At 41.5% G+C, this 27,371-nt stretch overlaps 1 protein-coding gene across 11 annotated transcripts in view; it reads right to left on the reverse strand.

Annotated features, from left to right (window-relative positions):
* TSPOAP1 (TSPO associated protein 1) overlaps nucleotides 1-27,371 on the reverse strand; it is a 341,002-nt gene that overhangs the window by 182,441 nt on the left and 131,190 nt on the right. For all 11 annotated transcript variants that reach the window (XM_075196596.1, XM_075196605.1, XM_075196597.1 and 8 more), the window contains 3 exons: nucleotides 24,533-24,637; nucleotides 24,003-24,131; nucleotides 18,466-18,642 (listed from right to left, as the gene is read on the reverse strand). In XM_075196596.1, the coding sequence (XP_075052697.1) occupies nucleotides 18,466-18,642; nucleotides 24,003-24,131; nucleotides 24,533-24,637 (411 nt within the window). The remainder of the gene's footprint in view (nucleotides 1-18,465; nucleotides 18,643-24,002; nucleotides 24,132-24,532; nucleotides 24,638-27,371) is intronic.

Consider the following 27,371-nt stretch of genomic DNA (forward strand, 5'->3'; position numbering starts at 1 on the left):
TGTGAGGATTTTACAGTATGAAGCATTTCTTTCTCCCCATATTATGGTGGAGTGGAGTTCCGTGTTGGATTGAGTAACAAGTATCTGTCTGAAAGATTGAAACTAACCAATACGTGCAACATTCAGCTTTTTCTAGTAAGTGTATACCCCTGAGGGGTTAAGAAGAAGATATTCATCACATGGTGGTTGTGTATTTATATTAAGTGCACAGGCTCTTAAAGGGATACCGTTTGTTCACTGTTTCAATTGATATATACATGTTGCACTATGTTTGCATTTACTTCTCTTTCATGTATACCGTTCTGATGAGTGGAAGTGGATCGGATATACCATAGAAGAAAAGGAATATACCATCCGGAATTTATGATCTATTATGCCTTGACATTTATAAACCATATACGTTTTTTATTCTCAAGAACTAAATATATTGACTATACGTGTATATACCAGTAGCGCCATCTTCTCTTATACTTGTTAATATATATGTGTTTTTGAAGTACTCATTGGGGATTGTGTACCATAAGTTGAAGGGCTGCATCTGGTTGAATTGCACAGGAAGACACTATATATTGGATTGTTTAAATAACTGCACTAACCTCCGGGGAAAAAACTCTTAGTGCCGTAGCTAAGCCAAAGGTCAGAGCTAAAATGAAAATAGCCTGGTGAATTTGAGAACTCTATTCCCAAAGCGGAACAGAAGATTTGAGTCCTTACTATCCAAGGATACAAAGACTTCCCTGTCTTCTACACTAAGATGACTGATCTTAGGGGTTCCTCTTGATCCTGTTGCTTGAAAGGTAGATGGTCAAGGCATTCAGCTTCCAGGGTAGCCAGACCATCAAGGACAGGAACAATAACTCCTGGAAAGACGTTACTGAATGAATGTATTTAGAGACAGTCCCCTGGCCGTTTCCACTGGAAAGCCGGTGAAAGAACCTTTGCCTCTCGCCCACATATTTGGAGAGCAGGTCCACCAGTTGTCCTGCAACATTCCACCCCAGACAAAGCTAGATGGGTAAGGACTTTGTCAAGTGCTTTAATTTAAAGTAGACCATAGAATTAGTCCCGTTTTAGACATGGTAGAAGAGGTACCAAAAGACCAAGCAGGACAGAATCTGAGCTAGAATATGTACATTCTGGTAAAGATCCCACAATACAGTCCATCAATGTAGAGTACAAACAGGAAAACAGAGTCTATAACAAACACACACACACATACACACACACACACACACACACACACACACACACAGGGATTTACTGATAAAATACAGATTTTTCAATTACAGAAAAAAAAGGTGCTTCGCTCATAGACTTCCCATACAGCAGCAGGAGCCCTTGAGGAGAATAGGAGAGGAGCTTCAGCTCAAGAGCAGGAAAGACAGACACAGGCAGTGAAGATTCCAGCCAGCAGTAGGTCTTCCAAAAAGTCTTGTGCTTTCTACAGTAGAGAAGCCCACCAAGAAGGAGACAAAAATATGTGGAGGGGTTTTGCTCCCTTCACTTACCCAGGGCAATGGGAGCCTCTTGTTCTAGGACCTAAACGGCTCCCCATGCACCTATCAGCATCAGCCACCTGATCACAAAACTGTTGGCAGAGCCAGCAACTATCCAAATTAACTCCCCCCTAAACTCCTCTGGGAGCGGGTGAAAAATGAAATCGGATCCTCCGTTTTAGGGTATCTTGGAAATCACTGGCGCTGCAGGGGACCTGTTCACACAGAATTACTTTTTCGCTATGAAACCACCTAAATATCTTATCTACCTTTGCCTCTTTCTCCTAGGGGCAACGATGGGAAAATGAAATGCCTGTCGGCACCACCAGCTCCACAAATTGACACTTACACTCCCTCAGGAGAGTGTGAAAACAGGAGTGCCTGTAATAGTGAAACATAAAATGCTTCCCAGAAATATCTAACGCATAAATATAAGCAAAATATAACCCTAGGCAGTCCCATAAAACCTTGCCCAACTGCTTGGGCACTTAACTTAAACTGGAGATCAGTTGGTGATATAGGTGGGAGGGGTTCTATATTGATAAAAACATAGTGGTGTACAGAAGTGAATAAAAGTGTCAGGCATTGCCCTGTCACTATAGTGTACACAAAATGATAAAGCGAATAATGGTACAGGCACTTTGCTTAATTTTTAAATTTAACAATTTATATTGACAATGGAGTGCATTTACAATATGGCAGGATACTATGCAATACACATGTAAATGCCAACAATGCACAGGGACGTCCATCTTAATTTGTTAACAAATTGTTAATATTTGTAATAAATTTTGTAAGACAGTACAAAAGTAATAACAATGTGTAGGTGTGGTCACTTGTAGATATACTATTTAACTTGAATTTAACGTGGATATACTATTTAACTTAAATTGAGGAAATAGATATACCATTTCCCTAGTCGTACATAAGGTCATGTCAATGGGAAGCAACATGAGGTAACTCTAGCTACACACTGGTGTATTTTCCGACCAATGTGTTCTCTACAACGATTGTGCCTGCGACTGAAGGGCCGATCAGCCGGGTGATTCATGCATACACACTAGACACGTTTCAAACGTCTTGTGGAAAGCCAACCGACCAAGCAACGACTTTTGACTGCAATATTGTCGTCTTAAAAGATTTTTATATAAACTGAAACGACATATGGAGGTCCCTGCAGCGACAAGCCAAAGAAATTTAAATAAAGGGCAGAACATCACCGGCAAAAAAACAGCCCTCATTGGTCCAAAGTGAGTTGCAGGAGCAAAGTGAGAGAAGTGATTAAGGAGTGGAGGGGGATGGAGAAGAGGAAATGCAATTAATGGATAAAAAAAAGTGCTAAGTTAAAATGTTGTACAACTGTTAAAAGAGCTTGTTAGAGAGTTCTTTAAAAAAATAACGATTATTAAAACTACAAAAAGGTTTAAAACTATTTACAGAAAGAATAATGCACAAAGAAATGTGCTGCGTAGCTACTGAAAAAGTTAAAGTGGAAGAAGGTGTAGTGATTATAAAACAAGAAAAAAAGTGAGTTACCAACTGGAAAAATTAAAGCTTCAAAAAAAAAAAAAAGAAGAGGTAATTGTAACGATATATAAAAATGTAATGAAGTGTTAATAGAACCCTTTTCCGTTATAACAAGCAAAATGGCACCTGTTTTACAGACGCTATGGATCACAGGGCAGCTTAATTGAAAAAACCAAGAGGGACCACGACATAAAGTTATTTCAAGCAGTGTCCAAGGTGAGGAAATTGTACTTTGCACTGCGGTAGAAACGAACTTGTGTTTCGTTTCTTTGTTTGAAATAATTAAAATGCATAAAATGTTTTTCCTTTCCTTATATAGATACCATCGTCATATCGGACAAAAGTTCAGAAGGGGCGAAGGATGCAACACGCAGTGATATTCATAGTGGATGATTGGAAGGGCGAGGTCGAGCAGATGAAAGAGCTGAACGAATATTTTACTGAATTAAGCGCAAACATTAATGATGTTATGAAAAGACATTTTTCTGGAATTGTTTCAAGTGTATTACAAAATTATGTTAGAAAGCAGAAGCCAGGTCAATCGTTAAATTAGTCAGTGGATTAATAAGTGATGCAATTTTGTTTTTGCTATATCCATTTTTATGGATATTGTCTACTAATAAATGTGTAGTATTAAAAAAGTGTGGTTTCTTTGGTGCACTCGTAATGAATCTATAATATAAATGTCTAGTGGCGTGTGTTAGTATGTCTGTGTGTGGAAAAAATAAAACCAAGCTGCAGCGCCACCTGCTGGGCGGAGTTATACACTGACCTACTAAATTCTTAGTGTGTGTGGGAAAAAAAATTCAGAAAGGGCTGAAATTTGGTATACTAAGATGTTTTTAATTTGTTAATTTAATTTGTTAATTGTTAAAAGTGTTTATAAAGATTTAAGAAAAAAAAATATATATTTCTTGAAGGAGAAGTGACAGTTGGGAGTGGTTGGTGGTTGCCAGGGGTGACAGTAGGTAGTGGTTGGTGGTTGGTGGTTGAGGCCTGGGCTATGGCCCAAATGCATGACAAGAACCTTTTTAACACCTTAAGTAGCTTGATTTGACTAGAATGCATGAGTATCATGCATGGGTTAACTTGTATATATATATTTACTTACAATAAAGTCATAAGAATGAAACATCTTGTAGACTGTACTGACAAAGGTAAATAATTAAGCAAGTAGACATATGCTATACACATCATTGCAATACACAGATACAATTGCTTTTCCGTTAGAAGCACCTAATTGTCATTTGACTGATGTGAAGATAATGCACCACATGGGAAAGGTAAAGACATAATAAATTTACATACACATACTCCCCAAAAGGAGTCGCAGTTTGAGGAACTATCGGCAGTTGGTTGGGAATTCATACACACTACATAATCGAAAGGTGATTTGAATGATGAATGAGAGTATCAAACAGTACGACCAACCAAATGAAACGATAATTGGCACTTTGGGACGACTTTCGTTCATTGTGCAAGTATACACACTAACGCAATTTCTGACTGGATGGTCGCATGTCGGCTGAATAGAACGATGACTGGATGAAAAACCTCAAATGTATACCTAGCCTAAGGTTTAGATATTAACACAAATACATGATAAATATGGTTTTATTACAAAGGTTTTCAGGGATATTAGAGTATACTAATTGTCAGATAAACCGTTGGCAGTCAAAATTGCGATTGAGCCAGCACTTAACCTGCCAACATGAAAATGTCAGCAGGCTAAATGCCGCCACTTGCATTAAGCAGACAGGTCTACAATGTTGTCATTGGCAAGTTTTGCCTTGAAAGCGATTGCCGTTTTTAATTTCCCCTGCAAAGTCGCTGATTATCGGCGACTTGCAGAATCAGCTACTTAATACATTTACCCTATGCAGTCCTAAACCCAGACATAGTGAAAGTGCTGAGTCTATTACAGAAGGTTATGTGGCAACCGCACTAGGTATAATAAATATTCAACCATCCCTTATAAATCTGTCCACATGGATCTCATAACTCAGGATATCTGTTTTGGATTTACCTAGCTTCTTTCTGACTAGTATGAATCCATTATTTTAAATGTTTCAATAAAGAATATGTTGTTCAATATTTTTGAGTAGCACCCCAGAGTGCCCCGATACACACTTCTTTTCTACTTTGTGTCTTGTATAGTCTATAACAGGCCGGGCCAACCTGTGGCTCTCCACATGCTGTGAAACTACAAGTCCCAGCAAACCCTGCTAGCTATCTTCTGGCAATCTTCTGGCAAAGCAAGCTGGGGCTTATAGTTTCACAACACCTGGAGAGTCACAGGTTGGCCAGGCCTGATCTATTACATTTTAATGTAATGCCTAAAAATCCCCTATCTGCTTCTTAACATCTCTCTTATTTATAAAATCTAGCAGTTGGTATTCTACATCTGACAGGAGACCTCTGGAAGTTGTGTCTGTAGGGAATTTTAGCGGTGAAGAAACCTATGAATAAGGAACTAGCATAGGTAATTCTGCTTTCAACTGCTCAAAGAACTTGAGATCCCTCCCTACATATAACTAATCTACTGACCTCAAATGCATAGTTCCATATCAGAAAGACTACAATTCTGGCAACTGGGGGAAACTGCAAAGGGGGTAACAGATGGTCATGCCTGTCTCCCTGAGAACTTTAAAGGCCAGGCAGTGAGAAGTGTTTAAAAAAGGAGAGAATCCCCTTCTACTCTTCAGGATCTCACACACTAAGTCCAGGCAGTAAAGCAAACTAGTCTTGGGTCATGCCCACCATTCAGCTGAAAGTAGAGAATGATCTCACTAGCCTGAAATGCCACAAATACTTATGGAATGTAGAAAGGGCCAAGCCAACTCATTTAGTGGGTGCTAACTAAAGATGGTCACTGACCCCCATGATTTGGTTTTGGATCTGGATTAACTTTGTGTTTTGGTTTTGTTTGGTTTTGCAATTTGTTAAAAAATACAATTTTTTTGGTGTAAAATAACTTAATTTAGTGCTCCACCTGTTTCTTGGATAAGTGAGTTAATACTACAGGTAATAAATGTCAACGAGCACTGCCCCCCTCCGGGATGTGTGCTTTTATCAAACGCACACCAATCCAGGGTACCAGACAACACACTAAAAATATTGATTCATAGCAAAAAAGACAGTTTGGTGTCTATCTGTATATTACAACCTACAGTTATAGTTAAATTGAAAAAAAAAAGCAGCCTGCAAACACTGTACGATCATTAGAAATGCCCAAAGCATCTTTTCTGTTTGGCTGTAGTGTACATCAAAACCTTCTTAGTGCAAATGATGAAAAATACAGTTTAATCCCTGGTAGGCCGTCCTTAATTCTAACACTTGCCTACAAACTATACAGAGAAGCCTACATGTCTTCCTCTCCATCTTTGCCTATTGGCAATGTAGCCATCGTCTTTGGGTGTATATTACACCCTCCACTTGTAGTTAAATAGAAAAAAAGCCAGCCTGCATAAACTGTACAATAAAATAGAAATGGACAAAGGCAGTTTGTTGTCTGTCTGTGTATGACACCCTACACTTATAGTAAAATTGACAAAACAGCAGCCTTTAAAGACTGTACGTTAAATAAAAATGCCCCAAGTCCCTTTCCTGTTTGGGGGTAGATTGCACCCTACACTTAGAGTAAAAGTTTTAAAAAGATGTTGTTGTCATCATCTTCAGCATCATCCTCACCCTCATCAGTGTGTACATCATCACAAACTATTAATTCATCTTTGCTGGAATCCGCTATTAGAGATCTGTCAGTGCTTGGATGTCTTTGATGGTAAAGGCCTTCCTTGTGGAAGATGTAGTTCAATTTGATGATCATCTTTTCCACATTTTTCGGAAGTAACCTCCTACGTCGATCACTGACAAGGTACCCGGCTGTGCTGAATACTCTTTGGAGGGTGGGCAGCTTAGGTATTGCAAAGAAACATGGGTTTCCAAATGGCTTGATTTTCTTCCCAGTAAGGAACGGGTTTGTCTGACATTTCCATATCAATTACCTCTTAAAAATAATCCTCCACCATCCTTTGCATGTTAATAGTCGGATTGGATGGAGTTATGGGCAAGATCACACGTTTTTTGGTAAAATCTTTCAAACCAGCCCAGATGTCAAATTGTTGTGGTCTGCCCCCTGCGTCATCCCTGCTTCACTTTGAAAAGTTTAATTTTTTCCGAGCAGCAGCTGCCTGAGAAACTGAAGGAGTAGACGTCGTCAAGCCAACGCCCAGTTCAGCGGACAACTTGCTGACCAATAGCTCCTTGCAAAGGTTCACATCTCGCTCATTTTGAAGCAAAGAATCAATGTAGGTCTTAAACCTTGAATCAAGCACAGTCGCCAAAACGTAGTGATCCGAGTTCAAGATTTTAATTACTCTTGGATCATTGCGAAGCGGATTAAGTACTTGATCTACAAGGCCAACATACGTTGTGGAATTGCTTTCTTTCATCTCCTCCTTTAGTTTGACAAGCTGCTTTTCCAATAGTTGAATTAAGGGAATGACTTGGCTCAAGCTAGCAGTGTCTGAATTCACTTCACACGTCACAACTTCAAATGGTTTCAGCACCTTGCACAGCACAGAAAGGATTCCCCACTGTGCAAGAGTGAAATACATTCCCCCTCCTTTCCCAATGTCATGGCTTGTGCAATACGCTTGGATGCCTTTGCGCTGTTCCTCCATCCTCTGAAGCATGTACAGGGTGGAATTCCACCTTGTTAACACCTCTTGCTTAAGAAGTTGGTGGCAGGGCAAGTTAAACTGCTCTTGGAGCTGCTGCAATCTCCTACATGCTGTGGCAGAATGCCGGAAATGTCCAGAAATTTACGGGCCAACGAAAGCATCTCCTGCACCTCACGGTTATTTCTTAGGAAGCTCTGCACCACCAATTTTATTGTGTGAGCAAAACAGGGAATGTGATGGAATTCACCCAGCTGTAATGCTCGTACTATATTGTTGGCGTTATCAGAAATGACATTCTGGGGAGAGTCCAAGTGGTATAAGCCATGTATCAATGACATCTCTTAGTTTTCATAACAAATTATCAGCTGTATGCCTGTTAGTGAAGCCGGTGATACAAAGAGTAGGCTGCCTGTGACAAATGTTACGTAGTGGTGTACATGCTGCTGCTGTTCCTGCAGGTGAAGGCGAATGACCAACCCAGTGGGCTGTCACAGTCATATAGTCTTTGGTTTGCCCACTTCCACTTGTCCACATATCTGTGATTAAGTGTACAGTGGGCAGAATGGCATTTTTGAGCCCAATTACTACATTTTTACAAACTTTTTGGCATAGTTGCGGAATAGCTTTACGGGAAAAATGGTGTAGCGATGGAATTTTGTAACGGGGACACAACTCATCAATTAACTGTGAAAAACCAGCTGCGTTTATTGTGGATATTGGACGCAGATCTAACACTAGCATAGTAGCCATGGCGTCTATGATACGTTTGTCGACTGGGTGACTGCTGTCTATTTGCTTCCCCTAGCAAAAGATTGTTTCACAGTTAATTGCTGTAATGTAGTACTGTTCTTTTTCTTGGCCTTCTTATGGGAGGAAGATTCAACCCCAACAGCAGCAGTGGGACTAATGCTTAAAGATTCTTCAGAGGAATCTATTATAGTGCAGGAGTCATCGAGCCTTACCAAGTGGTATGCAGGGCTAACTCCCAACGCTACTGAGGATATTGATGAGGACGGTGTTGTGGGTGTAGATTGCAGCCGTCGGGATGTAGGTGACAGAAGGGTCCTAGCTGATGATGGAGTGCTTGTTATTTTTTTGCCATAATTTTCAGCTTTTCCCAAAACCTTGCCATGAACGCTCATTAAATGTCGTAACATGGATGAGGTTCCAAGATGGTTAAGGTCCCTCCCTCGACTGACTGTGGCTTGACATACAGTACAAATGGCTATACAACTGTTGTCAGGATTTGGGTAGAAATAATTCCACACATAAGTGGATTTTTTTGTTTTATGCCCAGGCATGACAATGGCCTTTTTCTTGTCACGTGCCAGAACTGCTGCCAGGACTTACGCAAACAACCTCATCAACATCTTCATTAGCGCCCTCGTCGCCTACACAAAGCTCCCCCTCATCCTCTTCTAATTCCAAAGTGGCATCCTCAATTGGTGTATCACCGACTACACTCGGGCTGTTCAGGCACACATCAGCAGAAATGCTGAAAGGGCCCTTCTTTATGGGTACACTATCAGAATGGTCACGATTACACACACCACTCGTGGATGGACTCTCCTCAGGGATTGCTGTCATTTCTGATTCGGAGCATACATTTTCCTCTAATGCCTTACTGTTTTCTTGCAGCTCGGCTTTCACACGTAACAGTAGTTGTGCACCACTTTTGGACTCCAAATTACTTGGTCTTGCTTGGTCACGAGTGACCTTACAAGAAGAAGGCTCCGTAACATTTTTAAATCTGGCACTAATAGAGAAAGGCCAAGGCCTCATTCTTTCTTTGCCACTGTGTGTGTAGAATGGCATGTTGGCAATTTTTTTTTTTTTTTTTTAAATCGGCAGGTAACTTTTCATCAGTTACAGCTCTTTTTCTCTTCAACACGGTAAAAGTTTTTTTGGGGTGTGTTTTTTTCCGACTTAAAAAGACTATGTACTTTTACATAGGCTTTACCAGATGACGTACAGGGAAGAATACCATCAGGACTGGTGCCAGCAGCTGCTTGCTGATCCTGCTCATATGTGGACTGCTGTGAATCCATTTTAATGAGACCCAAAGCACTTGTAGTGCAAATTCAGAAATATATACTGCTGGTATCTAATAATTTCAGCACCAGAAAAAAAAAAAAAATACAGAGGGGAATATCTGACACCCCAAAAGCATTTGTAGTGCAATATCAGAAATATATACTGCTGGCATATTACTATTTCTGCAGACAGAAAATAGTTTATTGAGGAGGGAATACGACACCCCAACAGTTGGTAATGTTTGCAAAAATGCCTCCTCTATCCTCCTGCTGTAAGAAGTGCTGTAAGAAGTGCTCTCTCCCTGCTCTAATGCTGCCTGCGACCTAACCCTTCTCTCTCCCTCAGTTAAATGGCGCTGGATTGCTGTGGAGGCGGATATTTATGCATTTCAAACATCGCGAGAACCGATCTCCGAGATCCGATGACGTCACAATGACGTTTTGCCTCGATTTCGATTCCGAATAGGCGCCTGAGTACCGAGCTCGGCTCGGTACTCGGATACCTCAAGTACGGGCGGGTTCGGTTCTCGGGGAACCAAGCCAGCCCATCTCTAGTGCTATAACAACTAATGTAGTCTCAGATTTCACCATCCTTTTTGCCAAACAAGATAAGAATGAGTAAAGTAATTTTTGAGGTATGTATGTTGGGATTGGAGGACAAAAAACAATATTTGGACAAAACATACAACACTTTCGGCAAGGCACAGAGAAAGTTCAGGACCACACATTTATTCTCTTTTGGAATAGTGTATTTATGTTCTCAATATAAAAGGTGGTTAGTTCCTGAGCAGTCTGCATCCCCAAATATGCAATGTGCTTATGGGGGCATAATAGATAGATGCAAACCTTACATTTTCTCTCTCATGCAAACATTTTTCTGCAAGAAATATAAGTGAATGAGGAAAAATCTATTCAGTTCAAGGGCTGAAATAATTATTGTGATCAAAAATATATATAATTCACTATTTTTGCTCACTCCACCTAAGGCAGTAAGACATTCACAAAATTTATTTTCATCTGGAAAGGTAAGAAGATGTCGAAGTCAGCAAATTGGATAAAGTCATTTCAATTAAAGTCTAGCAAACTTGGTTGTCTTTGTCTGAAAAGATGCGTACGGTACGCTACGACGTACAAGGGCACGCTACGGCGTGAAAGGGCGTACGCATCCACTGCACGTGGCAGCAACAGTAATTGGTCTTTTACCATACATTCGCACAAACACGCATACTTATAAAATAGTACACATTAATGGTAGTTGCAACACATAGTCAGTTATGTCGAAATATAGTAGTATTTATATGTTATATCAGAGTTACATGCATATTCGTGAAATACACGGAATGGGTTAAAGGAATAACATCATGAGTGGTATCATAATGAACCTTATTACATATCCTACTGTTTGGTTCATTCTGCTAGGAAATCGCAGAGTGCATACGCAAGTTATGAATGATAGGGAATTATGAACTACTTAAGACTAAGGAATCCTGGCGGGAAGAGCAGAGCATACCCCCTGCAGAGATGACCCCCTCCTTTGGATTCCTTAGGATGAACCAGCCAATGATTGACGACCCCTTGGACATTCCTGAGACCCGGACCAATAGATGCAAGCTATACCATCTTCATTGTATTACTGTATTTGATTGTGTATATAAGCAGCAGCTTGTGATCCAGAGTGCAGACATCTTGTCCCCAGACTTCAGGATTGAATGACTGCACTGGATCCAGAGCGCCTGCGATAAGTAACGGCTGTATTTACTATTACTTCGCTTGAGCATTTTATTCTACTTATTGCGAATAAATCTTTGTGCTTTGGAAACACAAATCGAGGTTCGACAATCGTTATTGGTTAGCGACAATACGCACATAACAAAGATAGTATAGAATATCAAGTAAACACCTCCTTGAACTGAAAATAGCTGAAAAATGCTTTTATTGACTAAAATAAAGCACGATAGAATTATTTTTTTTATCTTGCACAGCTAATTGGGGGATACTGCTTAACATACGGTATAGAGGGCGCTGTGCTAGGAGTATGGCACTAAATTCTAACAATTTGTCTAACCTGCTCCCTTCCCTCTATACCCTTTGGACAGCGGAAAATCTGGGCACAGGTAATTATTGTTTATTATTTTATTTTCAATTAATTTCAACTTATTTTCAATTTATTTTAATTATTTATATGTTTGGTACATAGCGGTGTTCACGGAAGTGAACAATGCACATAAGAGCAGGGAGGGCGCCAACAGTGCTCCCATGCCACCCCTTACTCTTTATCGCTGGCTACGGGGCAAAAGTGTCCCCCGGTCGCAGTGATTGGGGACCCAGAAGATGCACCAGGGCAGTGACGGAATGCGCTGGGAGCCACAGCCTGTAGCCCCAGTCTCCCCTAGTGCGCTGAGAAGGGCTGCTGGTGGTCCACTCCAGCTACTGCGGACAGACAGCAATGGATCCCAAGGTAGCAGAGGGTATCCTGGTAGGGGGCTGTAAGAGTAACAGTTCTCACCAGAATCTGAGATGGACAGGGATAACTGCCATGTTAGGTGTAACAGTTGAGGAGGAGGTGTGACTTCACTAAGTGGGTGGCACCTCCCCTCATGTAGGGTTTTCAGTTAAGCAGAGCCATCATTTCAAACTGTCACTTTGCCTCTGCGGTGCCTGGTCCACACTGTACCTGGGGGAAAGTTTTGTTTCTGCTGCTGAGTGGATTGTAACTACTCAGGATGTGTATCACTCTTAACACTGTTGTACTCTTTTCTTTTATCGGAGTATCTTTGTTTATCAAATTGTGTAACTGTACTTTCTCTGTATATCTATATTGAGTACTGACCCTTTCCCATGTTATGTATATATAATTTAGCATTTGCTGACAGAAATTTTGTGCAATTTTTCCTGTATATCTTGAATGTATCAATGTTACGTTATATCTATGACGTGAGTAAACTTGGATTACTCTGTCTTAGATTGTTTTCTACGGTCTTTCCTTTTTCCTGTTTTTACATAACGTCAGAAAAGGGGATTAGTTCCAGGTCTAAGGCTGCAGGGGCTAGCTTGGTTGTGTACTTAATTTGTTCCAGGTGTCTAGAAAAATTGCCTAATGGATGGTCGGACCCGGATGCCTGATGTGTGGCTTGTGAGTCACAGGATCTTGGTCTGCATTCATCTGGGGGGGGGGGGGGGGGAAACGACACACCTGACCAGGTAGAGCCGTCCTGGGCTAAGGAAATGGCAAGATCTATTGCTGAACTTAGACGAGAAACAGTGCTTCCGGAGATGGTAGGAGACAATACCTTTCCTACTACTTCCCTAGGAGCTCCATCTAAAGATACCCCTGCTTCGGGGAGAGGTGTCTCAGCAAGTCCCTGATACCTGGGTTGCTTCCCTGCTAGGCTGGGCCGCGGTGAGACTGACCTTTCGTCTCCAAGAGTTTTCGACCTGGGAAGGGACAAGGCCGCCCATCAACGTTCGAGATACAGGCAGCAATCGAGGCTCTGGTTTAGGCGCAGCTCTTTCTGAAGCAGAAACCCATTTGAGTCCAATCCGGTAACGCCATGGCGGTGGTGTATATCAACTATCAAGGGGAGACCAGAAGTCCTTGTGCCACGAAGGCACGGGGAGGCTGTCAAGATCATGTACTGGGCGGAACATCATGTTCCGGCCATATCAGCAGTCTTTATCCCAGGAGTAGAAATTTGGGAATCCAACTACTTGAGTCACCATGCCATTCATCCCAGGGAAGTACCCCTCCACCCGTAGGTGTTCTCCCAGATTGTGTAAAGGTGGGTTCAGTCGGAGAACAACATGATGGCCTCTCGGCTGAACTACAGAGTGGACAGGTATTGTGCCAGAACCAAGGACTTGCAGGCATCCGTAGTGGACGCCATGACTGTCCCTTGGACTTACCAGGTGGTGTATATCTTCCCTCCGATTCCTATGTTGCCTTGGTGCGTTAAAAAAGGCCAAGAGGGAGGGAGTAAGATAAACACACACTCGTTTTAAAAATTAACTTATTTAAAATAAATAAAAACACCATTTGTAGTACTCGCTTACATCCAGGGTCTTCATCTGTATTACATCCAATTATCCATTGGATAAAAAAAAAAAAATACATCCAGGGACTTCCTGCTTGACAAAAAACCCCACACATACAATACTTCCACAGGAACCTGGCTTGGCAAAAAATACAAAAAAACAAAATACATCCACTGATCTACAACAGAAAAGTGGAAAAAATACTCTGCACAGTTCTCAATTAATATATATGTTCCTTTTGAATACTGTGCTAAGTGGGCAAGGTAAACGCACTCCACTTTCCACTGTTTTAATGCAGGACTGCCAATAATGTATGTCTCTTGAAGACAAAGCTCAGAAAAGCTTCCTACTAAACTTTAGGAATAGTGACCCTTTTACTCCCTCGAGCATATCACAAGTTTAACAGATGAGAAGCAGAATTTCAAGACAGCAACACATCTCAACATCAATGTATTATGCACTGTTTAACGGATATAGGTGTTTATAAATTGCACCATTAGGTAGCCAAAGGGCAAAATGAACATTGTTCTATATACATTCTTTAAATTTAACAGAGTGTGTCACAGTAATTACAGTTCTGGGTCTAAATAAACCCTTTTCTGTTTAAGGTGAAGAAAAAATATTGTACATTGCTCAACTTGGACAGAACATAAAGGTAACTCCAAGGTCGGGTATCTGGATATATTGAAGATGACAGACATGTACCACATGTTGGATTTGCAACTGATGGGAAAAACTCTTCATTCATTGAGTCAGTAAAAAATGGTAAATTTCAAAGAATGAGATCTCTGGTCTCAATAAAGGGTTTTGCCTATTTCAAAGCTTTCCCTCTAAGGTTGAACAACAATAAGTATACTTGCTTATGTTGGCTATTGACTATATCTGGCACAGAGGGAAAATAAGCGCCCTCTCTGGAGCTGGCTGGCTGGTGGGACAGCTCTCTCTCTAGAGCTGGCTGGCGGGACAGCGCCCCCTCTCTGGAGCTAACTAGAGGGATGTGTTAGAAGCACGTTTAGAAAGCAACCCCATCTTGAATTTGTTTACAGAGTCCAGAGAACCCTTGGAATAACCCGAAGGTGATCTGGGACTACAAAACGGGCACTGCACCAGGAAATGCTTTGAGCTGGCACAGTGCGGGGCTGTAGCCAGGGGTAATTGAGGTGATACCAGCCCAACTACAAAACTACACCATAAATTTTAGATACTCCACCGATATACATAACAGTGACCAGCAAAGAATTGCCCAAAAAAAAACAAACACATTAGACTGGACAAACACCAGTCGTCATTTTAAAACCCCATCTTCTTCAACACATTTCCATTGCTATAGCGATTGCCCTGAATAAGAAAAGAGGTTGTCCATTACAGGAATTTTTGGATTAGTTTTGCTTAGTCTTAAAGCCTCCCAGGCCCAGCATTATTTAACACTTTGCACTCACCAGAAACTCTCGTGAGGTTATGAGTAAGATTTCCTTATAGGTTTGTGGCACTGAATAAATTATTATTATTATTATCTTTTATTTTTAAAGCACTGACATATTATGCAGAGCTCTACATGGAAGGAGCATAACACAAACAAATTACACATACAATTACATTAAACAGAAGGTAAAGTTGGTCCTACTCAAATGAACATACAATCTAGAAGATAGCATATAATTATTAATTGCCGTGCCTGAGAACTCTAAAGACTAGGAATCATTTAGAGCTCTAAGACACAGTGACACAAGTGAATGCACTAATGGGAGTGTACAAAAAGTTTTAATGGTGCAAGATGTGTATAATATGTTGTTGAACACTGTGACAGGATGGATCTCCTATGCCAACCTGCCCCTTTCATTATCCCATTTGCGCTCCTCTAAATGCAGTAGGAGGGGCCTGCTGCCACCACTAAGCTCCTTCGCCGGCAGCTAGAACCGCTTCCGTCTGGGTAACTCCCGCTGCTAGAGTACCCCTTTGCAGGGCACATGTGCTGATACACCTGACCTCTTCCTTTAGATCAGGGTTGCTGTGGATGGTTCCTCCTGGCCTATCACACTGCAGGCAGAGCATTGGCACTGGAGCGGAGCGGAGCTGCAGGCAGAGCATTGGCACTGGATGCTGGGTCCCAACCTCAGAACAGCCAGATAACGGATTAGATTGGTTTATTCTGTAGGTCACAGGAATTACAGCCGGTAAGTAGGCGTCAAAGCAGGATCTTGAAGCAGTGATGTTTTATTAGCACAAGCAATCCTAATAAGGACAGTTACACGCCAGCTTGTGGTACTAGCAATCTTCCAGAAGTCATAGATGGAATGATACATTACATGGACAAACAGTGCTCTTTGTTTACAGATTCAGACATTCATGTTGGCAAGGGGTAGACACATTCATTTTGGTAGGAGGTAATCCAGACCTGGTCCCAGCTGGCACCACAATGTCTGATATATCACATTCAATAATTACCATTAGTATGTACTATATCTTCTAACACAATTTAAAACTTTAACAAAATTTACATTAATCTGTGATTTCCTAAAACTTGGTGTTACATTTCCTTTATTACTTCCATCCTGTCGTATAGAGATAGCAAGTCTAATCACCCCCTCCTGTGCCTTCAGGCTATAGGATGTGTTGGACACTTACACATCAAAAGGTCTAATTAGCATGGGGGGCTTTCTTTAGAAAAGTTAAAAAAAACAAGCTGTCTCCAACAAATGGCTATTGCATCAGAAATCAATACATGAATATGAAAATAAATACACTTATGCTCTCAGTGCCCAGCGTAGGGACTTAGCCCTTTCTGGCGCTACGCACCGGTTACTAACTGGTGCCACAGTGCACATACAAGAAATATTTACATTTAAATTAATATACCCTTTAATGCATCTTTAATCCCTTAGTGCTGAGCTGTAACTCATTCGGCACAGCAACATTAGGTATTAATCCATTCAATGCTGCAGCAGTCATCTTGGTTAGGCGTGTGGTGAGGGGTCCCGCCGCAGGCACAAAGTGGGTAAAAGTCAGAAGGTTTGTAAAGGGGGAGAGGGCTTTGCAAACAGCTGTCATCTCCATACATCCATATATGAATTACACAACATATTTACAAAAACAGCCTACAGAATACTACCCAGCAAATAACTGATCAAAATGTATATTATATACCGCTCTAACGACCAGCTTATTAAGTAGAATCTAATGTACACTAGCCTGTGTCCTCACACAGATATGGGCCCATTTTTCGTCTTAGCAATCCTTTGCACCAGCCAGGAACCCATGAGCATTAGTTACCAAAAGAGGCCTGTTACCAGAAGAGCCCTGTCTTACTAGCCTTTAAAGGCAACCCCAAATAAGACATCACAGGTGCATCACAGACATCACTTCTGCATGAAGAAGGGACTCTTTGAAAGGCCGGATTATGTTCCAGTTCATGGAGTCAAAACAAGGGGTGCATTTTTAAGTCACTTTGGTGACCGTTATTTTTTCAGGCCTGTGCTATGTTACCACACTAAATATATTAATGCAAGAAAGTAGTAATAGTTTTTTCTTAGTAAAGTGAAGGTATGAGATATGCTTATTCTGATGAACCTCAACAGTAATGTAACAGAATTTTTGATGATTGTAATCAAGCTTGTACCGTTATATTAGCCACAGAAATTATATTTCATTTTACCTCAGCACAGTAAATAAAATCATAACTTTCACATATTAATTCATTAAAATATGCAAATTAATAAAAGTTCTGTTCAGAACGTGAAAATATAGCATATAAAAAAAATACCTGTTTATATTTGTTTAAAAAAACAAATCGATATTTAGAGGTGATTTATAGAAAATATATCTCATTGTGCCCAGGACTCATCCATTCAAACAAACACATACATGCACAATAATATAAATGCTAAACAAAATGGTTGCTTGGTGTATTGAAGAAAGGTTAGATACATAATGCCTTGACTCATCAATTCGTAGGGATCTTTGGGAGGTGCACCTGCTTTATCTATTGTGTGATAAAATAGCGGAGGATGAAAGGAAAATTGGATCAGCTGGTATAAGTGACATCCCCTGCTGCAAATGCAGAAAAATGCCTAGCAACTGGCATCTTTAATTATAAAAGCACTCGATAGTAAAACCAACATTCAGCAACACAAAAAACATCTGCATTCTATTTAAAAACAAATCTAATGAATGTTTTTGTATTCATCAACAGTCTTAATAAAAGGTTTATGCACAAATCACACAAGTCTGCCAGTGATAAACTGACACCTGAGCCACTAGAATTTCCATTAAAAACAAAACAAAAAACAAACAAGTTTATGTAACTTGGGCAGACCACCACAGGGGGATAATCTCCTAACCTCAATCTCTTCTCTTGTCAAAGTAAACTCCTACAAAGTATATTATAGGTGATGGCATAGGATCCTTTGTCCACATCTGGTGGTCCTGTCCTAAGATTGTTCACGTTTGGGACAGCGTAGCCAGCTTCATCAGTGATGTTACCAGAGTTTGGTTCCCCACTGGAAAGACTGGATAAATACTCTGACCACATTGAGAATTTGCATGGAAAGTTTATCAGACGCTTAGTCGTAAAAAACTGGAAATGTTTACATACATCACACAAAATCATATATCATACAGCACACAAACTCATCATATTTATTAAACCGCACATAAACTTATCATATTGTCAAGACAAAATCCTTAAATTTCACTTACCTTGCCAGCTGACAGCTTGGCCTGTAGATCCTGACACTCTTGTTTCAATGTTTCAATCTGTTTATCTTTTTCCAATAAAGCACTAGCCTGGTCACTCATATCTTTTGCTCGCTGGCACGCAAATGCTTTCTTACACATTTCAAAACTGGTTCCCTTAAGATGCATTGGAGTATTTACCTACAAGCCAAGAGAAGGTCATTAAATCTTATATCTTGGTTGTGACTGTTGTAGGCAAGCAGACTGTTGCTGAATCAAAAGCTTAAGCAGTACAACTCATTCATTCATTCATTTACTGTCTCCTGTGCTCATTCCCCCTCTAACTAAAATCTGTAATCTATCTCTTTCCACTGGTATTTTTCCATCTATATTCAAGCATGCAGTGATTACTCCCATTTTAAAAAAACAGAATTCTGACCCTAACTCTCTCATAAATTACCGCCCCATCTCCCAGCTCCCATGCCCCTCCAAGCTTCTCGAGAGAATTGCCTACACACGCCTCACACACTTTCTTACAGCAAACAACCTATTGGATCCTCTTCAGACAGGCTTTCGCTCTCAACACTCCACAGAGACTGCGCTGACCAAAGTTGTCAATGATTTGATCACAGCAAAAAATAATAACCAATACTCTCTTCTAATTCTCCTGGATCTCTCTGCTGCATTTGACACTGTTGACCACTCTCTCCTCATACAAACGCTGCAATCCCTAGGTCTTGAAGGCACTGTCCTATCCTGGTTCTCATCCTACCTATTTAATCGCTCTTTCAGTGTTAATTTCTCTGGATCCACCTCTGCTCCGCTTCCTTTATCAGTTGGAGTTCCACAAGGCTCAGTCCTTGGTCCTCTGCTATGCTCTATCTACACCACTTCTCTTGGAAAACTAATAAACTCCTTTGGATTTCAGTATCATCTCTATGCGGATGATACACAAATTTATCTATCCTCTCCTGATCTTTCACCATCTGTGTTGTCTCGCGTTACTGACTGTCTTTCTGCCATTTCATCTTGGATGTCTTCTCGCCAACTCAAACTCAATCTTTCAAAAACTGAATTAATAATATTCCCACCCAAGAACAGAAGCTTCCTGCCTGACATTTCTATTTCTGTCGATAACATGACCATAAATCCCACCCCGCAAGCTCGTTGCCTAGGTGTAATCCTTGATTTACAACTGTCTTTTATTCCCCACATCAACTCTATATCTAAATCATGTTACATACACCTAAAGAACATTTCCAGAATACGCACATATCTGACACAAGACACCGCAAAAACATTAATTCATGCACTCATCATCTCCCGAATCGACTATTGCAATTCCCTCCTTACTGGTCTTCCCAAAGTCAGACTTGAACCCCTACAATCTATTTTGCACGCAGCGGCTAGACTGATTTTCCTTACAAACCGTTATTCCTCTACTGAAGCACTTTGTCAGTCTCTACATTGGCTGCCTGTATTTCAACGAATCCAATATAAAATTCTTCTACTAACATACAAGGCCATCAACAAAATTGCACCGACATACATTTCCTCACTTGTCTCGAAATATCTCCCTACTCGACACCTCCGTTCTGCACAAGATCTACGGCTCTCCTCCACTCTCATCACATCCTCCCATTCTCGGTTACAGGATTTTTTCCGGGCTGCACCCACTTTGTGGAATTCCCTCCCACGCACAGTAAGACTTTCCTCTAGTCTTCAAACCTTCAAGCGTTCACTGAAAACCCACCTCTTCAGACAAGGTTATGATATTCCTCAACCATCATCTTAATTTCCCTAGATTACCCTATTGCCATCCTCTACACTGCTAACGCAAGACAACAACCTTCTGACCAACATTGCAACACACACAGCCCACTTAGTACTTTTACCTTTGCAGTCTGGCTGGTCCTTTGTGCAATATGATGTAGCACATGCCCTTGTGTTTCTAACTCCCATTGTCCTATAGATTGTAAGCTTTCGAGCAGGGTTCTCTTACCTCTCTGTCTGTATGTATTACCCAGTATTGTCTTATTAATGTTTGTTTCCAATTGTAAAGCGCTACGGAATTTGCTGGCGCTATATAAATAAATGTTGATTATGATGATTCATTGGTCTTTGGCCATAATTAAAGAGGAAAGATATATAGCAGACATCCTCTTTAATGACTTGTCCCCTCATCCAAAGTATAGGCTAACTATAGAAAGCAGGTAACCCGGATTCAGTATGACCCTACGGTGCGTTTCAGAGTAGGTACTTCTTCCTCAGGCATCAGATGCATATCCGTATATATCTATGCGTCCAATGCCTGCTGAATAAGTACCTAGTTTGAAACGAGTAGCTAGGCACTCACTGAATAAAGGTTACCTGCTTACTTTCTGATTTTTTTTTTCCTTTCAAAATATTTATATTAAGAAATGTTGTGATAAGTAAATGGGTGGTGGGTCCTGAGGGATTCAGAAAGCAAAAAATGGGGGGGGGGGGGGGGGGGGGTGTGGCTGAGGGCACGGTAATGAGTTTGCTCGTGAGAGAAACTTACAAAACAGCATATTCCTTATTACTAGAGACAATTTTTAGCATCCAGACATCAAATATACAGTCAGAGTTGTGGATGGGATGTGGTAAACGAGAGGAGTATGGTGGGTCTGTAGGGTCAGGTTTGGAGGATGGAGGGAAGTGTTAGTAAGGGGAGGGAGTACCAGATTGCATAGTAGGTAGGTAAGGTAGTGTGGGATGAACAGGACGTTATGGAGCTGAAGGGGGTAATTCTCATAATGGGAAGTCCAGCCTGCCCAGTTGTTGGAGAGTTGCACAGGGCGGTCATGGATAATACTGCTAATGCGCTCAAATTTGTACATCTGACACATTTTATGTATCAGAGATTGGATCGAGGCTGGAGTCTATTTTTTCAGTGTAGGGCAATAAGAAATCGGGCTGCCAGCAGGATGTAGCCAATGAGCTTTTGCGTGTGTTTCGGGAGACCAGAGGACGGGTGAGAGAGGAGGTGGTATGAGATATTGCTTGGGAGGTGTACTTGCATGATGGTAGATATCAAGTGGCGTACCCCTTTCAAGTAACGCTTGAACCTGGGACAGTCCCACTAAATATGCAACAGAGTGACCTATGCGCCACAGCAGCACCAACAGGCAGTTGAAGCATTGGGATACATGGCTCCAAACCTGGATGGCATTAAGTACCAACGGTAGTAGAGCTTATATGCATTCTCTTTCAGTGCAAATGGAGGTTTCACTATTTTTTAGTTTGCTTTTCTGGGAGTTGATCACTCCCTCCAGGTGCTGCAGGCTTTATAAGATGGAAGTACAGGGGAAGGTTCTAAATGGGACACTCTGAATATGAATTTGTAACACTAGCTTAGGGATTCACCTACAGGAGATGCCTTGATGCTGGCAGGTGAGCTTAACCCCAATATAGCAATATTGTGCACACAATTTTCCTTTATGTATATGCTGACACATAGTTATTTTTATAAATTGTTTGATTCTGAGCGCCAGACAACATTTTTCTTTATTTGCACTTGCACATTGGTCTTATTTGTCCATGGCTGCCATCTCAAATGATTTTATTCACTTGTACACATTTCATTAATTTAAAGAAGCGGCGCCTTTTTCTCTTTCACTATTTTCAAATGGAGCTTTTGTAAATTTTCTTGCATACGTGGTACCAATCTTCAGGGCCGAGGGACCTCACCCATATCTCCTTCTCCTTTGTGAGAAGTAAGTAGAATGTTGAGATCAGCACGCTGGAGAAGGACCTGCCAAGACAGAGGGCTTCCATCGTGGTGGGGATATGCGGGGTTCGACTTCTGATTTCATCCTAATAGAAGTGGCATAGTTGTAGATATTGGTAATAGGCTGACAAAGGTAGGCCATAGCGATCCTTGACCCTGGAAAATTTGGGGAAGAAGGTGGAGGGCACTATATTGTACACAAATTTAACGTTACTTGAGTGGAGGTCCAGCATTTAAAGGCGTTTGGATTGAGAAAATCAGGTTGTTCCATAGCGTGGCCATACGGTGTGGGTCCTTTATTATGTCAAACGTGTGGGTGCAATGTGTCCAAATTGACCAGGAAAATCGGAGGTTGGGAGAATTTGTGTCCACTGGGGGTGGTCCTTGGGGTCTATCCAGAAAAAAAAGTACGGTGAATACACGTGTAAAAGATGTCTTTAGATGTCGATCCAGAGTCTAGAATGGGCGTGGGCATGTGCTAACACTACCTGTTGGAGGTGCGAGGCCAGGTAGAATTTGTGGAAGCATGGAAGGCCCAAACCTCCCTCTCTCATCACTGTAGAGGATTTCAGGGAGACCCAGACAAACTTTGTGATGCAGCTCTGGAGTTCCTTGAGGGCGGAAGAAGGAACTCTATCCGGGAGGGTTTTGAAAAGGTAAGTCTAGTAAGCACATTCATTTTGACTGCAGCCACCCATCCTATCCATGAGATATGGTGGGAAGCCCAGGATCTCTTTTCAGGGTATCAATCAGTGGTGGAAAGTTGACAGAGTACAGTTGGTCATCGTGCTTAGTAAGGTGTACCCCAAGGTACTTCATTGTATGAAGCTACAAGCGAAACTGAAAGTTGACTTCAGGGTGCTAAGGAGTGGGGGTGGAATGTTGAGGGAAGCGCTTCTTTCTTACCCGTACTGATCTTGAAACTTGAGAGCTGGTTGTATTATTTAATGGAGTCTAGAACAACTGTGATCGTGGAATTTAGTGATTGTGAGGAGGGTGTTGTCTGCATAGAGGGTCGAAAAGAAGGGGGGACAGGGGGCATCCCTGTCTATTGCCGTTTTTGATGCGGAGTGGCACCGAAGAGGTGCCGATCCCTTGATTTTTGAAGAGGGGCCGTGGTATAGCACTCAGACACCCCTGAGGAAGGAGCCTGTGAATCCCATCTCTCATAGCGTGTGACGTAAGAAAGGCAGGCTACCCAATCAAATGCCTTTTCAGCATTGAGAGCCAAGGTCAGAGCAAGGGTTGCAGCTTTATTAGCAGCATGTATTAAGTCTATCACCTTCTGGGTGCCAAAAATCTATGAATATTTGTAAGTGCGTTGGATTTGCATTTTAGTTAACAATAAAGTTTTCCCACTTGTTGCTTGTCCAATGAATTCTTTACCAGCTACCTTATACAAGTTACTAAACAGACAAGGGTACTGCCAAAGTACCTGAAGTATGCTACATATCAGCACAATTGTAACTGCATATATTTTATGACTCAACCACTGAATATGTCATGCAATTGATCTATTGTGGGTCCTTCGTCCGTTGTTTCTCCTAGAGCCCGCTCCTCTATAAGTCTGTAATGTATTCAACTGTGTGGCAGTGACATTGGATTCTTTAGGAAGTTGCAGCTAGATTTAAGGTTCTCTTATTGTAAATTAGGGAATTATTACTAGACTTTGTCGGTAGCGCTGACTTTATAACACATTTTAGGTCTACTTTGGCTGAGCAGCAGTTCTTTTTGACAACTGTAGTTGTACATGGCAATAGCTCCACAAAACTACCTCCAGTCTAAAATTTCCACATAAGACAACAAGTACCATTTTCAGATTGGCCTCTTGAAGTTTCTGAGCCCTTTCCTCCAAGCGTTTGGCAATAACTGCAAGCTCTGCGTTTTTTTTCTTTAGTCTTTTCACCTTCTCCTCGGTCTCTGGAAAACTGCTTTTTCTCTGAGGAAGTTAAATTAAAACAGTGAGTTCTCAGTAACTTTTCAAATACTACATATATACTACAAGATCCCAACACTGATAAGTATAGAAAAAAATTGTAGTAACTGAAGTATATACAAAATGGAGTAACTAGAAAAGTAATGTATGGTCTAAGGTAGTATAAACAAAATAGGAAATATGCATTGTAGAACAGGAGGTAAAATTGTATAACTAACACATGACTAACAACTAATCAAATAATAATGAATACTGGTGTGATACAAATAAAATGATACACTGCTTGTTGCATGTGGCTCTATACAGAATAAATTTTACATTCTTATATACATGGGGTGTATGTACAGTACATACACCTCATGAAACATCATAATCAGTGGAATATAAGCCAAAAAAAATCTCACCAGTATGATATTTTCTTCTTTTAAATCTTTGCAATGCTGTTCCAAATCTCGCAGTGCACTCAGTAATTCTGCATCTTGTATTGAACGAGAACTGTCACTGACATTCTGCATAATATATTAAAATATTAATACTTTATTGTAACTGTGTTTTTTTGATACATAGGTGAATGAAAAATTAGATGTTTTTAACAAGATGAGGGGAAAAAAAGCATTTAAAAAATGACTAGCAAATAAACACATGGAACCAATTTTTTAAAGTTAATTTACGTATGAGCTAAAACTGTCTCAATTTTAGCAATATTTTAGCTAAACTGATACTTAAGTTTAATATGGTAGAGGAGTAGGTTTATTATACAGTGGAGGCTAGGAAATGAATGCAAGCATACAGCTCATTAACTTCTTCTCCCAACAAACTTGTTAGTAACCAAGTAGGCCGCTGGTAATGCAACACAGCTGCTGCACAAACGCTACTAGGACAGAGTATCAAATCAGAGGCGCAAATGGTGGAGCTCAGAGAATTCTTTTGGGTAATTGGGATACTGGAGATAAATTTTGCTGTTCTAAGGTAATTAGTTAAGTTTTTCGGGTGTGGCGGTGATTGTCACCTTTGGGAGGTCCAAAAAACACCCAATGAGCGGAACAAGATATGCCTTCTCAGCCACATTTGAGGAATTCCACAGATTCCGTAGCGCCGGATACAGCAGCAAGTAGCAAATAGATGAGGTAATACATGTCAGCAGTACAGATGAGTGTGAGTAATGCTATGGGGACTCACACAGAGTGCAGGAAAAGACGTGTGTACAAAGGACAGGAGACAGACGTGGGACAATAGATAGAGAGGACCCTGCCCGCGAGGGAGGGTTCTAAAGGGAGGGTTGGTGAGAGACAGTAGGACCAACTAGAAGAAAAAATTGATATGGGAGACGAAGAAGAGGAGGTGATGGATATAATGGATAGGAGGTGGTAGGATAGGCGACCTTGAAAAGGCGAGTTTTGAAGGACTGAAGGTTAGGGGAGAGTGGAGTCAGACAGGGTAGGGAGTTCCAAAAATTAGGGGCAGCACGGCAGAAGTCCTGGAGGAGAGCATAGGAGGAAATGAGGCGTGAATTGAGGAGGAAGTCAGAGGCAGAGCGGAGTGGACTAGTACCTATGTACCTCGAGACAAGGTCAGACATGTAAGGGGAGAAGTGTTGGTAAGAGCTTTGTAAGTGAGGGTAAGGAGCTTGAACTGAATTCTGAAATGGATAGGGAGCCAATGAAGGGATTTACACAGAGGAGAAGCGGAAGAGGTGCGATGGGAAAGGAATATGAGCCTAGCCACAGCATTCTGTATGGAATGAAGGTCAAAAGTGCAAGAGTGAGGGAGTGAGGAAGACCAGTGAGAAGTAGGTTGCAATAGTCAAGACGAGAATGATGAGTGAATGGATCAGGATTTTGATTGCTTACCGAGAGGGGAAAGGACGGACTTTCGTAATGTTATAGAGGCAGAAGTGGCAGGATTTGGTGAGGAACTAGATATGAGGGGTAAAGCTGAGGGCTGAATCAATGGTGACTCCAAGGCAGCGGGCTTGGGTAACAGGAGAAAGAGTGATGTTGTCAACAAAGAGGGAGATAATGGGAGGGATAGCAACATTGGCAGGAGGAAAGATGATGAGCTCGGATTTGGAGATGTTGAGTTTCAGGAAGCGCTGTGACATCCAGGTAGTTACAGCAGAGAGACAGCTAGATTGGGATAGGACAGCAGGAGAGAGGTCAGAGGAGGAAAGATAGATTTGCATGTCATCTGCATAGAGGTGGAATTGGAGGCCAAATGATTGAATGAGTTTACCAAGAGAGGTGGTGTAGAGAGAGAAGAGCAGAGGGCCAAGGACAGAGCCTTGTGGGACTCCAATAGAAGGTGAAAGAAGGGGGCGGGGGAGAGCCAGAAGCAGACACACTAAAAGAGCGGCCAGAGAGTTGGGAAGCAAACCTGGAAAGCGCTGTTTCACGAAGACCTATGGAGTGACGGGTGGTGAGAAGAAGAGAACGATCGACGGTGTCAAAACCAGCAGAGAGGTCAAGGAGTACGAAAAGGGAGAAGTGACCATTGGACGTAGCTGAGAGTAAGTCATTTGTTACTTTAGTGAGGGCAGTTTCAGTTGTGTGAAGGGGACGGAAGCCAGACTGGAGAGGGTTAAAAAGAGAGTGGGAACCGAGAAAGCGAGTAAGATGATTGAAGACAAGTTGTTTGAGAATTTTAGAAGCAAAAGGAAACAGAGATATGGGGCAATAATTGGAGAGAGAGGGAAGGGAAGGTTTCTTGAGAATAGGAGATATGAGAAAATGCTTGAAGGCCGAGGGGAAGATAGCAGTGGAGAGAGAGAGAGAGGTTAAAGAGGTGAGCAAGGTGACAACAGGCATTGGAAGAGAGGGAGCGGAGGAACTTGGAGGGGACAGGATCGAGAGGACAGGTTGTAGATAAGGAGGAGAGAAGAGAGGATCTCAGACACAGTAACAGGGGAGTAGGAGCCAAGGGTGGCAGAGTAAGTGATAGAGAGGATGGTTGGTTGGGAGGGGGGGGGGGGCGCAAATCTGACAACAGATATCAATGTGTATAGAGTCAATTTTGTCTCTGAAGTAGGTGGCAAAGTCAAGAGCGGTGATGGATGAGGGTGGGAGATGGAGGAGGATACAGTAGAGAATTAATGGTCGCAATGAGGCGTCAGGGTTTATCGGGCAAGGAGGGATAGGAAATAGGCTTGTTTGGCAAGAGAGAGGGCAGAATAGTAGGAAGAAAGGATGAATTTATAGTGGGTGAAGTCAGCAATGGAGCGAGATTTCCTCCATTGGCATTCAGAGA

The sequence above is a fragment of the Mixophyes fleayi genome, chromosome 2 (genome assembly GCF_038048845.1).
Source record: "Mixophyes fleayi isolate aMixFle1 chromosome 2, aMixFle1.hap1, whole genome shotgun sequence".
NCBI classification, from domain to species: Eukaryota; Metazoa; Chordata; class Amphibia; order Anura; family Limnodynastidae; genus Mixophyes; species Mixophyes fleayi.